Source organism: Argiope bruennichi, chromosome 10, assembly GCF_947563725.1.
Source record: "Argiope bruennichi chromosome 10, qqArgBrue1.1, whole genome shotgun sequence".
Classification (NCBI taxonomy): Eukaryota; Metazoa; Arthropoda; class Arachnida; order Araneae; family Araneidae; genus Argiope; species Argiope bruennichi.
The window spans coordinates 123,396,444-123,409,040 of NC_079160.1; the positions used below are offsets into that span (position 1 = coordinate 123,396,444).

At 27.6% G+C, this 12,597-nt stretch overlaps 2 protein-coding genes across 4 annotated transcripts in view; one reads left to right on the forward strand and one right to left on the reverse strand.

Moving 5' to 3' along the window:
• Positions 1 to 2,102, reverse strand: part of LOC129988092 (3-ketodihydrosphingosine reductase-like) — a 20,265-nt gene extending 18,163 nt beyond the window's left edge. The window contains exons 1-3 of one of the 3 annotated variants that reach the window (XM_056096217.1): positions 1,916 to 2,076; positions 1,745 to 1,784; positions 170 to 259 (exon numbers count right to left, since the gene is read on the reverse strand). In XM_056096217.1, coding sequence (XP_055952192.1) covers positions 170 to 259; positions 1,745 to 1,784; positions 1,916 to 1,950 — 165 coding nt within the window. In that variant the 5' untranslated portion in view covers positions 1,951 to 2,076. Of the gene's footprint in view, positions 1 to 169; positions 260 to 1,744 lie in introns of all 3 variants that reach the window. The other 2 variants (XM_056096218.1, XM_056096216.1) reach the window with 2 other exon arrangements.
• A 229-nt stretch (positions 2,103 to 2,331) lies between these two features.
• Positions 2,332 to 12,597, forward strand: part of LOC129988886 (neuralized-like protein 4) — a 57,127-nt gene continuing 46,861 nt past the window's right edge. Inside the window, exons 1-3 of the mRNA XM_056097168.1 lie at positions 2,332 to 2,700; positions 5,785 to 6,133; positions 9,116 to 9,285. Coding sequence (XP_055953143.1) covers positions 2,542 to 2,700; positions 5,785 to 6,133; positions 9,116 to 9,285 — 678 coding nt within the window. The 5' untranslated portion in view covers positions 2,332 to 2,541. The remainder of the gene's footprint in view (positions 2,701 to 5,784; positions 6,134 to 9,115; positions 9,286 to 12,597) is intronic.

Genomic DNA, 12,597 nt, shown 5'->3' on the forward strand with positions numbered 1-12,597 from the left:
GTTATGTATGCGGATTTCTTTTGGTGCAAATCAATTTACCAAATTTAAAAAATAATATCTATTTCAAAGAAAGAAGCAAAATATCTAGAAACAGAATTAGAGACAGAAGCGAATAAATACTAATTTTCCACATTATTCAATAAGGTTATTGTATCAAATAATGCTATACTTGTGATCTGGCAACTATTGTGATGTTGGCCCCCATCTTTGCAGCTTGGATGGCTATTGCTAAACCAATGCCACTTGAGCCACCAGTAACCTTTAAAAGTATAATTTAAATTCTTTTAGATTGTAGGTAAAATAAAATTGTTAAAGTGACAGAATTTTATTTTAATAAATGAAACAATAAGAAAATAATAATAGTAATCATATTTTATATAAAACATTAATTGTATATCAATATTTTGTGCAAGTTTGAGGTTCAAACATGCAACATTCGGGTTCATAGTCGAGTAACATAGCCACTAGACAAAAGTGTACACTCATGTCTGGAAGTTGTTATCTGACTTATGAAGTTACCACCACAATACTCCCCCACCAGTGAGTCGGTGGAGTTTGTCGCGGCAGTATGGGGAGCAACGAACGTGATTATCGCGCAAGGCGTTATGGCGAGCGACAAACGTTGTTATCGCGCCAAGCATTATGGCAGGCGACGGCGAGAGTGTGAGTGGTTGCTGCCGGGAGATGGAGCCACGACAGCTGAACGAAGGATGCGGTTGTTCAGAACCAGGGTCACCAATGTGCAAGCTTGAGGTTCGAAATCGCAACGTTAGGGTTCATAGTCGAGTAACATAGCCACTAGACAAAAGTGTACACTCATGTCCGGAAGTTGTTATCTGACTTATGAAGTTACCACCACAATTTCAATACTAAAGAAAGCTCATATTCTTTATAATTCATGATAATGATTACAATCCATAAACCCTTAGGCATCAAACAAAATTAAATTTGAATCTGAGAAATTGAAAATAATGAAAAAAAGATAATGTTCATAGATTATAATTACTTAACAGGCCTTTTTTAAAAATTATTTTTTAAATCTTTAGAAGTACTTTACAAAATACGTCATTGCAATACTTTACATCATACATAATTACAATTCATTAACATCTTTTCTCTGAATAAAACTGCAAAAAAAAATAACCTAACCTTTTTCTTCGGTACGTATAAAAAATGCTTTTGATTAAAAACAAGAAAATAAAATACATTTAAGTAAGATTGATTGCTGTGATGAAACTACTTATAAATTTCATAATTTTAACAAGTTTTTGGAAAAAAATTTAGCTTACAATTTTTATATTCAGTTTTTTTTACATTTTTTAAATTATGTTTTGGAAAATGTAAAAATATTAATAAAATTCACAAAAGAGTTAAAAATTACTGAAATATATTGAGATTTTGAAAATAGGTTATAAAACAAGTAAAACTCTAAAAATATTTTAAAAGGCAATCTATTTAGTATTTTCTTGATTTGATCTTCAGTTTATTTCACTTAGCTTTAATGGGAAATGTAAAAGAAATTTCATGAATTTACAGATATTTACAAGAATATTTCGATTTTTCTTCAAGCTAAAATTCATTTTTTATTAACATCAAAATATTTTTTAAAAATTACGCTTCGCCTTTACAATTACTAAATAATAATAATTCTTTTAAATGCAAATAAATTATGTAAAAAATATTTAAACAGCATTGAAATGAAAAAATTCCCAAAATATTAAAAAATCTATCTATTTAAAATTACCACGAAATGATCATTTTTCAGGTTGAAGGTTCTTTTCTTCCTATAAAATAAAACTACAGTAACACAAATTGCGGCCAGAGCGAAATAGAATATCATTTTATAATAAAAATCTCGGAAATTTTAGATATAAATTTATATGGGGATATATATAAATATATTTATTATCTTCACTTCAAATTAAATCTTAGAATCTTTAAAGTTTGCATGTACACAATAAAAAGAGGTAAATGCTTTTCTGATTCCGCACTTAAATGTTAGATATTTTAATAACTAAAAAATTATTTTATTGAGAAAGCCCCACCCATAGAAAAGTATTATCAAAACAAGCCGGCGGCGGATACATAAACAAAGTTGACGGTTTCTTTTTTCGTGACAGTGAAGTTAAAAATTCGTCTGCTAAAATTCTTTTCTTATTTAAAAATATATATATATATATTTCCTTTGATACAATAATTTATATGCTTCGTGTTGTGGATTAAATTATAAAAATATTTTACATCATAATTATGTTTAGTGATGCGCTGATAATCGCTTTCCACCATAAAATTAATGCTGCAAACAATCCTTCATAACTGTATCTAAACTCGTTGTTGTTTATGGTTTTGAAATTGATGTATTCTGTTCCGACTTTTCGTAATGTTAAAGTTCCAAACTTTAATGATATTTCTTCATTACGGGTATTATAGTACCCTTCATTATGTATGTAGAATGACTCTGAAATTAAAGGAAATTTATAAATAATTTTAATATTCGAAATACCAATTCTGTTTCTTGCTACATTTCTTCTCAGCTTCAGCATGTCTTTTCATACTAAAACCGGGGCCCTGGTAACATTAAGTAATTCAAATAAAACTGCATGCCGAAATAATCCTCATCAAGAATTCAATCATGGTCTGGTTATGAGTTGTGAACCACTGAAAGATGATCAAATTTTTGAAGTGCGCATCGATAAAAAGGTAAGGCAATAGGCATTGCTGTAAATGCAATCATTTTTCTCCTTTCTGTAATAGATATTGTTATATATAGAATATGTTCATTAACGATGAACTTCATGTATTTATTAAGATGTGCGTCTGCTAATATCAGTGTGAAAATTTAAATCTTATTAATTACACAGTATTGGAAAAGTATTAAAAATAAACTTTTGAACTAAAAAATTTTTTTTTCAAACAATGCAAAATATTTTTCAGTATAGTTCTTTAATATTAATTGCTATCGTTATTACTGTTTTATTGGCCTAATCATCGGAAAAGTATGCATAATATAGAAACAATAAACTGAAAGATGAAATATTGAAAATTTTCAATATCAAATTTCTTTTGTATTTTTTAAAAATTTAATATTTAAATCTCATCTAATTTGATAATTCATTCATTCTGATAATAGAAGGTCAATATATGTCACTTTGATATATCTCATGCAAATTATATTTCTGATTTGAATATTTTATTTTTAAATTCTTTGCAGAAAATATAATAATCTTAGTGAGTATATATCATAATTGACAAAGCATACAATCAATAATTATGTAATGCATTTGATTATAGTAAAAAATTTTGTTGAAAGATAATTGAAGAATTATTATAGAATTTAAGGAAACACTCAAATAAATAAATTTATTTATTAATTATATTCTGTTGATACCAAAATATGTAATTGTATTATTTTTGTTGTAATTCCATTTATTACTTTTTTAAGTGTCTCTAACTTTATTATTTTGCTTATAAAACTGGGGAAAATTCTTTCTGACATTTGTCTAGTATATTTTTTGTCATATATATTAAATATTATAAGTGCAAGATTTTAATTTGAAACAGTCATATGTATAAACATATGTTTTATTGGTAAATCTGTTTTAATGATTCCAGGATATATTTGATTTTGTATGACTGTGATGTTATTTCCCAATCAATATTATTTTAATTCAGCAGTGCTTAAATTATATGCTGAAAATAGAAAAATATCCAGAAATATGAATTCTGTGTTTTAGAAGTGGAGGAACAAAAAGTCGTGATTTGCATTTGCTAAAATATCTTCACATTCGATAAGTATTCTTTCAGTATGAAAAAAATAAATAATAATTGAACATTGTTTTATTAATTAGTGCACTTATCAGAAACTTGTTTGTTAGAAGTATGGAGGGGGAGAAACAGTATCTGCTGTCAGAAGTCAAGCCATGTTAAAAACAAAATGAAAAAAATTTTGATGGCAGTAGAAATAGAAATTTTTAATAAATTAAAAAAAGTGCATTTATTAAATATTATTGCACATAGTGTATACTCATATTTTTAACCCAAAATTCTACCAGAAAATTGCTATATATATATAAATGCAAAAGTTTTCAAAGTTGCATTAGGTATATTTTCATTTTTGTCCATTGCTAGTTTTGAGTTCACTTCTGGCTTTAATCTTCAAATTCATTTATTTCAAAAGTGAGTTTTATTTTCTCTTTATTGTATGTATTTGCTTTTAAACGGTTTCATGTGAAATATCATCAAAAAGGATTATAGTATATTACAGAATACCTCTTCAACAAAAATGAAAACAGTATATTACTCTTGTATTTATTAATTCGGGCTGGGATAGCCTGGTTGGTAGGGCATTGGATTCGCGTCCCTTGGGTTGCGAGTTCGAACCTTGCCGGCCGAAGACTTCTCGTGTGTGTGGTGGCTGGCGCATGTATAAATCTGTCGTGGTCACAAAGTCTTCCATGTCAAGATTAATACCACTGAAGGTAATGGATCAGAGGTGATCATTCTCTGCTTCAGATCTAAATTACGATCAATGGATGAGTGAATGAAATGCATGAATGAAGTCTGCCCTGTCAAAAGGGTTGTGACATGTGTGTAGCTAAACCATACTCTTAGCCCTAGATGGCGCTACTGAAAAACAGGAGACAATCCCTTGGCTTAAAATCACTGATTTCTAAAATCAGTGGGGTTATCTATGATAAGTGTCATTAACAACAACAACAACATTTATTAATAATAAATATTTTTTATAAATTATACATTGTAAAATTGAAAATTTTCTAAGTTTAACCTAACTTTTGATATATAGCACTTTTTTTTTTAGCATTATTTATGTTTACTTACACAATTTCCACATGTATTTATAGTATCTATATGAATGGAGATAATGTGTACTAGTGCAGTCATGTACCAGATTGTAAATAAATCACTGAATTAGATTTGATTTTCAAACATAGTCTTACAAAAAGTTGCCAAACGTTGCTGACATAGTTGTTATGCAATACAATTATCGAGATAGAGCATACGTTTGAAATAAAAAGAACGAGATGAAACATGTAGAAATTGTTAGAGAAAAAAGTAAACTAAAATGCAGAAGCTGATTTTCATTTCTCTGGTGCATAATCTAAATTTCTTCATGTGTTTTATTATTAGAAATTATCAATAAATAAATAAAACTTCTGCTGACAAAGCAGCATTTTAATGTCATTTTTCTATTAGTATGGCTCTCACCAAATGTGCAAGTGTATTGTTTACTCCTAATTTAATGCTCATAGTTGGGAAGAAACTGCAACATAATATTGAAGTATGTGGCTTGTGTATTGTTGTTGCCAGCAGTGAAGAAAAATTTGGATTTTATTAAATTAAAAGTTTTGGGGAAGAAAAAATATTTTATAAAAAGTTGCAGCTGGATTTATGAAATTGATAATTTGATTAAAATAGTGTTGTGTTGTGAAGAAAAACTGAAAAAAATGAAGCAATTGATTGAAATGTCTGTATTGTTTCATCATATTAATAGTTCAAAATCTTAACATTAAGGATGTTTCTCATTGAATTTAATATGTTCTAAAGAAATTCTGAACAGGTCAAATATCCCTGCGAATAAAGTATTTTAAATTACATTTATGTATATCAACAGTAAACTGGCTACTTATTACTAACTAAAAGTGCATTTGCTTGTGAATGTATTGGATGAAATTCATTCAAAAATTATTTTGGATTGTATATCCTATTTTCAGACTAAGAGAATATATTTTAGTTTTCAATTGATATGCACAATAATTGTTACAGGTTCCAACATGGAGTGGATCCATTGAAATTGGAGTAACAAATTTGGACCCATCTTATTTAGACTTTCCTTCTAGTGCAACCAACTTACGAGAAGGATCCTGGGTTATGTCAGGAACATCTATATTAGAAGATGGAAAGTCATATCTTGAAGATTATGGACATGATTTAGATGAACTCTCTGAGGGTGATACTGTTGGAGTAATGAGATCCTCAAATGGTGAACTTCATTTTTTTGTGAATGGTGTTGATCAAGGAATATCTGCTCATCATGTTACTGGAACAATTTATGCTGTAATTGACTTATATGGGAAATGTGCTCAGGTCACTATAGTTGAACATGATTATGAAAGTAACTATTAGTTTCATTTTTTAATTTTATTTTTCTTTATCTCTATCATTTTAAGAACTTATGAAAATTATTATTTTTTATTATAGTCATTTGAAAGCTTATAATTTTGCCTTATTACTATATATTTTTTATAAAAAATTTTATAAGGAAAAAATAGTTTATACATTTACCTTTTTCGTATTAACAATACAGATGTGCAGTACAAATTATATCTATATATGCTTTTCACAGTACCAATATTTATATATATATAAAAACTACTACTAACAATGATAAAAAAGGATGTATATGCATGTTGGCATCCTACAGACCAGCCTGTTTGATCTACAGTTTTCAAATTTGGTACATATGTAGTTTGGAGGATGGAAATTTGCACCTCAGAGCAATTTTTTAAAAAAAATTTTAATTAAGCAAAATTTTGGCATTCTCACCCGATAACTTCCAAAAATATTACTGCAGGAAATTAATTTTATATTATCTTAATATTAAGAAAAATTATATTTTGAATGGTACCAATTTAATAGTCTTACTAAATTTTGGCAAATTTAAAAAAAAAAAAAAAATCCAAAATTTTCAACAATAAATGACATTTGTACCCTGATATTCAAACCACTTTCATTGTTTCATCAAATACTTAATTACATGATTTTCTTCCTTTGTTAAAACTAAAGAAGAAGAATTCTTTTTTAACATTTATATAGTTTACAAGTTAAGCAAGTAAGATTATGGTATCAAAAAATTTATAAGATAGATGAACCAGATATTTACATTTTTAAAATGCTGTGATCTTGTGTCTGCATTTGAAAAGGATCATGTAAGTGATAAATGTAATTTAACTTAGACAGTTTAAATAATATAGCTTTATGTCAGATAATTTAATGAAATCAAATGTAAACAATACTCTGGTGAACTAGTTGGTTGCTTGAGGTGATTAATATTAATAATAAAGATGAATGAGAAAGTGTATGTGTGTTGACGCTCTATAAGCCAAACTGTTTGACCTACAGCTACTGAATTTAGCATATATATGCATTAGAGGATGTAAATGTGCTCTACAAAATGATTTTTAAAAATTTTAATTAAAAATTGAGCTGAATTTTGTCATTTTTCTGTGATAACTTACAAAAATATCATTGCACAAAAAAAAAAAAAATTTATATTTCAAAAATTCATTTTAAAATGATACTAATTTTAATAATCATACAAATTTTTCCTAAATTTTGGCATTTTTATTTATTTATTTGCATAATTTAATACAATAGACTACAATGTTACCTAACACTTTAAAGTGTTTTCATTGTTTCATCAGATATTTAATCATATAATTTTTCCACATTTTTGAAAGCTAGGAAAGTAGGATTCTGTTTAATATCTGCATAATTTACAAGACTAATTAAAAAGCGAAGTTACATTTATGAAATTTAGAAGATTATAGCACTATAAAGTTATGGTACTGTATTCATTTGAAAGGTTCATGCATATAATAAATAAAACTGAAATAAAGCAATTAAAATAACACGATGTTAATGACAGACAATTTGGCAAAATCATGGACTTGAAATCATATCTAAACAATTTATCAGAAATAAAATATAACCAATATTCTTGTCAAACCAGTTGATCTCCTAAGGCAACTAATAGTAAATAAGGAAGAGAGTTTTCAGTTGAATTGCATATCATATTGTTAGGAGTTTGGTTTAAAAAAATTTTATTTTGAGATGATTTTGAAGTTATATGAACCATGATTGATAACCAAAGATAATTGCTCTCTGTGAAAAGGTTAAAGAAAATAAAAATGGCTGATAATGAAGTGTTAAGATTTTATACATTCAAAATGGGAAGTTCCTCTCATTTGAATTACTGAAAACTGCTAATACTACAGTTCTATTCTGTTGTTATTTATAGTGCAATTTTATTCTAGCTCATGTTATTTTTTACATGTTCAGATTGATGTCATAGGAAAATGATTAGATTTTGATGGACTAGACTGGCCAAGGATTTTAGAATTTCCACATTTGGGAATTCCTAAAATCCATGTGACATGAAAATTATGGAAAAAGTGGATTTGTCTTTCAGTTTGATGAAAAATGAATTAAATTTGAAAATGCAGGAAAATTTAGTTCATTATACTTATATGCTTATATATTATACTTTTTTACTGTTAACGAGGAAAGGCAAGATTAGGTAATTTTGGTGACTATCTAAAGAGACTGTATGTCATTTCATCTTATGACTTGAAAAAGAGAGAATGGAGAACACATCCTCATTTCTCTACTGAAATCCACTTCTTGAAAACAGATTTTTTAAATCTTTCTATGCTGCAATTTAAAGCTTAAATTCATTTAATGTGTTAGTCTTTTATATATATATATATATATATATATATATATATATATATATATATATATATATATATATATATATATATATTAGCAAGTTAGAAAATAATGAATCATATTGCAATTTATCCTGCAACCTGAATTATGGTTTTCTAAGTTTTTATCCTGTATTGTTTATTCACAAAATTCTAAATTTTGTTATAACAGGATAGGAAAATGTTTTAATAAAACATTTCATTCTTTTGTCAGCCTGATTAAAGACTGAAACTGTCTAGAATTTTTTGCTGTTACAAATTTTTCCTATATATATATATTGTAAGTCAAATCAGTTTTGAAATCTTAAAAGTTTTGTATTTTATCTAATTTATATCTGCATTTAATTCTACAGATTCTGTAGACTTAGTATAACATGAATAAATTAGAAAGAAAAAAAATTGTAAATACAAATGTTTTAAATTCAATGAAAAGATTTCTATAAGGAATGGAATCTCTATTTTTAAAATAATAGTTAGATTTATATCCTGAAAACATCAATTATTGACTATCAATATATTTATTTTTGAAGTAATGGTGTATTTTTTTGACTTATTTTTAAATATTTTATTTTAGAAAGGTATTCTATGAATTTTTATATTGATTTCAGCTTCTAGTTTCATACGTGTGGTTGACAAGCTTCATTTTCATGAGCATTGTGGCAACATGGTAAAACTCAGCAACAATAATCGTACAGCTGAAAGAAAGAAACCTGTCGATGAATTCAATAATGGAGTTGTAATGACACATAGAGCTCTCTTAGATGATGAATTGTTTGAAGTAAGAAAAAGTTTCCCCTCCTCATATTCTTTTTAGTGCAGACATAATAATATTTTAAAATAAATGTCTATAATAGGCATGAAAAACATAGCTAATAGATGCAATGTGTATTATGAATAAAAGTTTGTATTTTGTATATGCTACTTATATAATATGGTACAGTGCAATTATATGCAATTTTGTTCGAATTCTCAATTTGAATAATCAAAATAGATTATGGAAGCTCAAAATTTTTTCATCTATGTTTTAATGTAGATTTTGCTATATTTTCTATACAACTTTATTTAATTTTTTTCAAATTTTATTCATGTGAGTATTTTTGTTATGAAAGTATACTATTTTAATAATTTCAGAACTTTAATTAGTAAATCCATTAATTCAGTTAAATAATTTTATTTCTAAAAATGGGGCTTCCGGTATGGAAATTTGAGAAAAATTCATGTATAAATTCCATAATATTTACAATAAGAAATTGCAAGTGGTTTTCACAATAATGGAAACAATACATGAATATTTATTAATATGGTGTATGGCCATCTTTGGCATATAATACAGCTTGGATACATCTAGGGATTGAATCATGCAAGTGTTGAATAGTATTTAGAGGAATATTGTATCATTTTTCATAAATGTATTGGGAAAGTTCTGAGAAAGATGCCAGTGGAAGATATTGATTCCAAATTAATTAAAATAGACCATAACAGTTGGACTATTTTGAGGCCAGGGACTGTGCGATCCAAGGTCGATTTTTCCCTTCATCCTTATGTTCATCAAACCATTTGATTGAATAAATTCTACTGCATAAAGCACAGCATTATCATCCTGGAAAATTTCAACTTCTGCAGGAAACAAAGTTAGCATCATAGGATGGATCTGGTCAACTAAAACTTCTCTATACTTCTCTCTAGTTATACTTCTCTCTAGTCTCAATCATATGCTTCTACAGTTGTCTTTGAACTGTCTATCCTTTTGAGTGCAAAAACTTGTGAAAGATGATTCATCTGCCTATACAACTGTCTTCCTGTTATTAATCGACCATCTTGTATGGTTATGGCATCACTGTAACAATGTTCAGCCTTAATATATGTGATAAGTGGCTTGGGAATTGCTGCTCTGCCATAAATGTTCTGTTTATGAAAGTGCCTCCTAACCTTCTCCTTGACACTGGATAATCCAGATGCTTATTGAAATGTTATAATCTATTTCATTCCCCTGAGTGCGTAGCACCATGAAAAATGCTTATATTTGAAAATCATTTTTAAGCACCTTAAAAGTGCTTAGTTTTGAGAAAAGATCCTTAAAAAGTGCTCAATTTTCTCCTGAAGAATGAAAAAAAAATTTCATTTTGCTTTGTTTCCCCCACAAGTTGAATATGATAATTCAAAATCATGGTGATAAAGCTTGTTCACCAGATTATAAAACAAGAAAAACCAACAAAAGGAAAGAATTCGGAGGAAGGAAGGAATCCAGGGTACCATTTAATTAAGATAATGCTTAATGATTCTTTTTTTTTTTTTTGCTCTTATTTTTATCAGCAATATGTATTACCAATTATTAAAATATTGGAATAGTTATTCGGAAGGGGCATTACGAAATATGTACTGTGCAATACTTGTTGCAATTTGCAAAACGTTTGAACTTTAATTTTTAATGTTTAAGATGTTGAAGAATTTATTTAAATATATATTTAAACTTTTATATGTTGATAAGAGGAATATGCAGATTGCTCCGATCAACTGAAAATAAGAAAACAGCAGGATGAATTTTGTGCGTCAAAAAGATATATCGATCGCAGGATTTTCTGCTCTAAAAACACTCACATATTCAATCATTTTCATTAATAAGTCGTTTTCGAGCAATAGCTTGAACGACCTATTACAGGAATTCAACTGTACTATATTGAATAGTAATTAATTATGGTATATAATTTCTTTTGTCAATCGCATAAAATCTAGTACGATGAAATTTGAACTTGAAACCTTAAATTTTCAATTATCATTATATCTTTCATGATGTTTTTTGAATGTCTCCATCCATTTGAAAATTTTTCATTGGTGGGACCAAACTCGCCAAATTTTAGTTTTTACTAAAGAGGGTAAAGAATCCTGCTAAGTCTGGTACTAAAATTTTTTTGATGAAATAAAAAAGTTTTTCAAAACTTTTATTCCTTAGGATTTAGATTCTATGATTTTATAATGATTTTTTATAACTTCTTAATGAAGGACAGGAGTTTTTTCTTAATGAAATCTCTCCAAATATATAAAGGTTTGTCTTGAACAATGCCCTCTATAAGCCATTGAAGTTAGGTGCATGAAATTTGGAAAGTTATTTTTTGGGCATTAGAGGCACACTAAGAATGGAATTCTCAAACTTTTAATTTGAAGTTTAATTAAAAAATGAAAATGGAATTTTAGCATGTTTTCATCATGACATCAAAGTATATTATCGCAAAAAGATTATTTTAGAACCATTTTAAAGGTTAAAAAAATCTCATCAATGATAAAGATTTTGTTTGAATGAATGTATTTTTACTTTCTTGTATACGTAGTATAGAGAAATATAGTAATAAAAAAATTCAAACTCGAGATTTGATGAATTTCCACGTTTTAGACCTCCCTGATTTCGAGAAACACATTTTTAAAAAATGTCTGTCTGTCTGTCTGTGTCAAAGATAACTGAAAAACACTTTCAGCTAGACAGTTGAAATCAGTATACGATCTTCTCACCAAATTTGCAGATTTCTATCAAATTTTGAGTAAAATCTGATCATAGGAAGTTCGTCTGTTCTAGCTAATCGAATAGGATTTAACAAGTTAATTGCAAAATAAAAAGAGCTAGAATATAAAATTCTGTATACAGATTTTACATCCTTAGTGTAGACATCTGTCAAATTTTGAGCCAAATTGAACTTCGAGTTGATTGCCTGTCAGCTGCACTTTCAAAAATAAGTTAAAGTGATAATTCCAAAACAAAATGACTTAAATGTATCAAATTTGGTATGGGATTTTGTGACTTCAAGTGCAGTTTTGTATCAAAATTGATGGTGAACGCAAATTCATTTTTTAGATACTATTAAAGCATGATAGGGCTTAATTGCCAAATAATTCAGTCATTTGCCAATAAAAGGAAACAAAAAAAAAAGCTTTCTTTACTTATATTTAAACTTTAAAAAATTGATGTATTGAATGTGAAGTAAGCACTGTGATATATTGAATCGGGCTGACTTCAAAAAATTCTTCAAGTGACATTTTTACTTCTTCGTATAAAAAATATAGAGAAAGTATTGCAATCGTCGAGTAATTCAAATTCCAG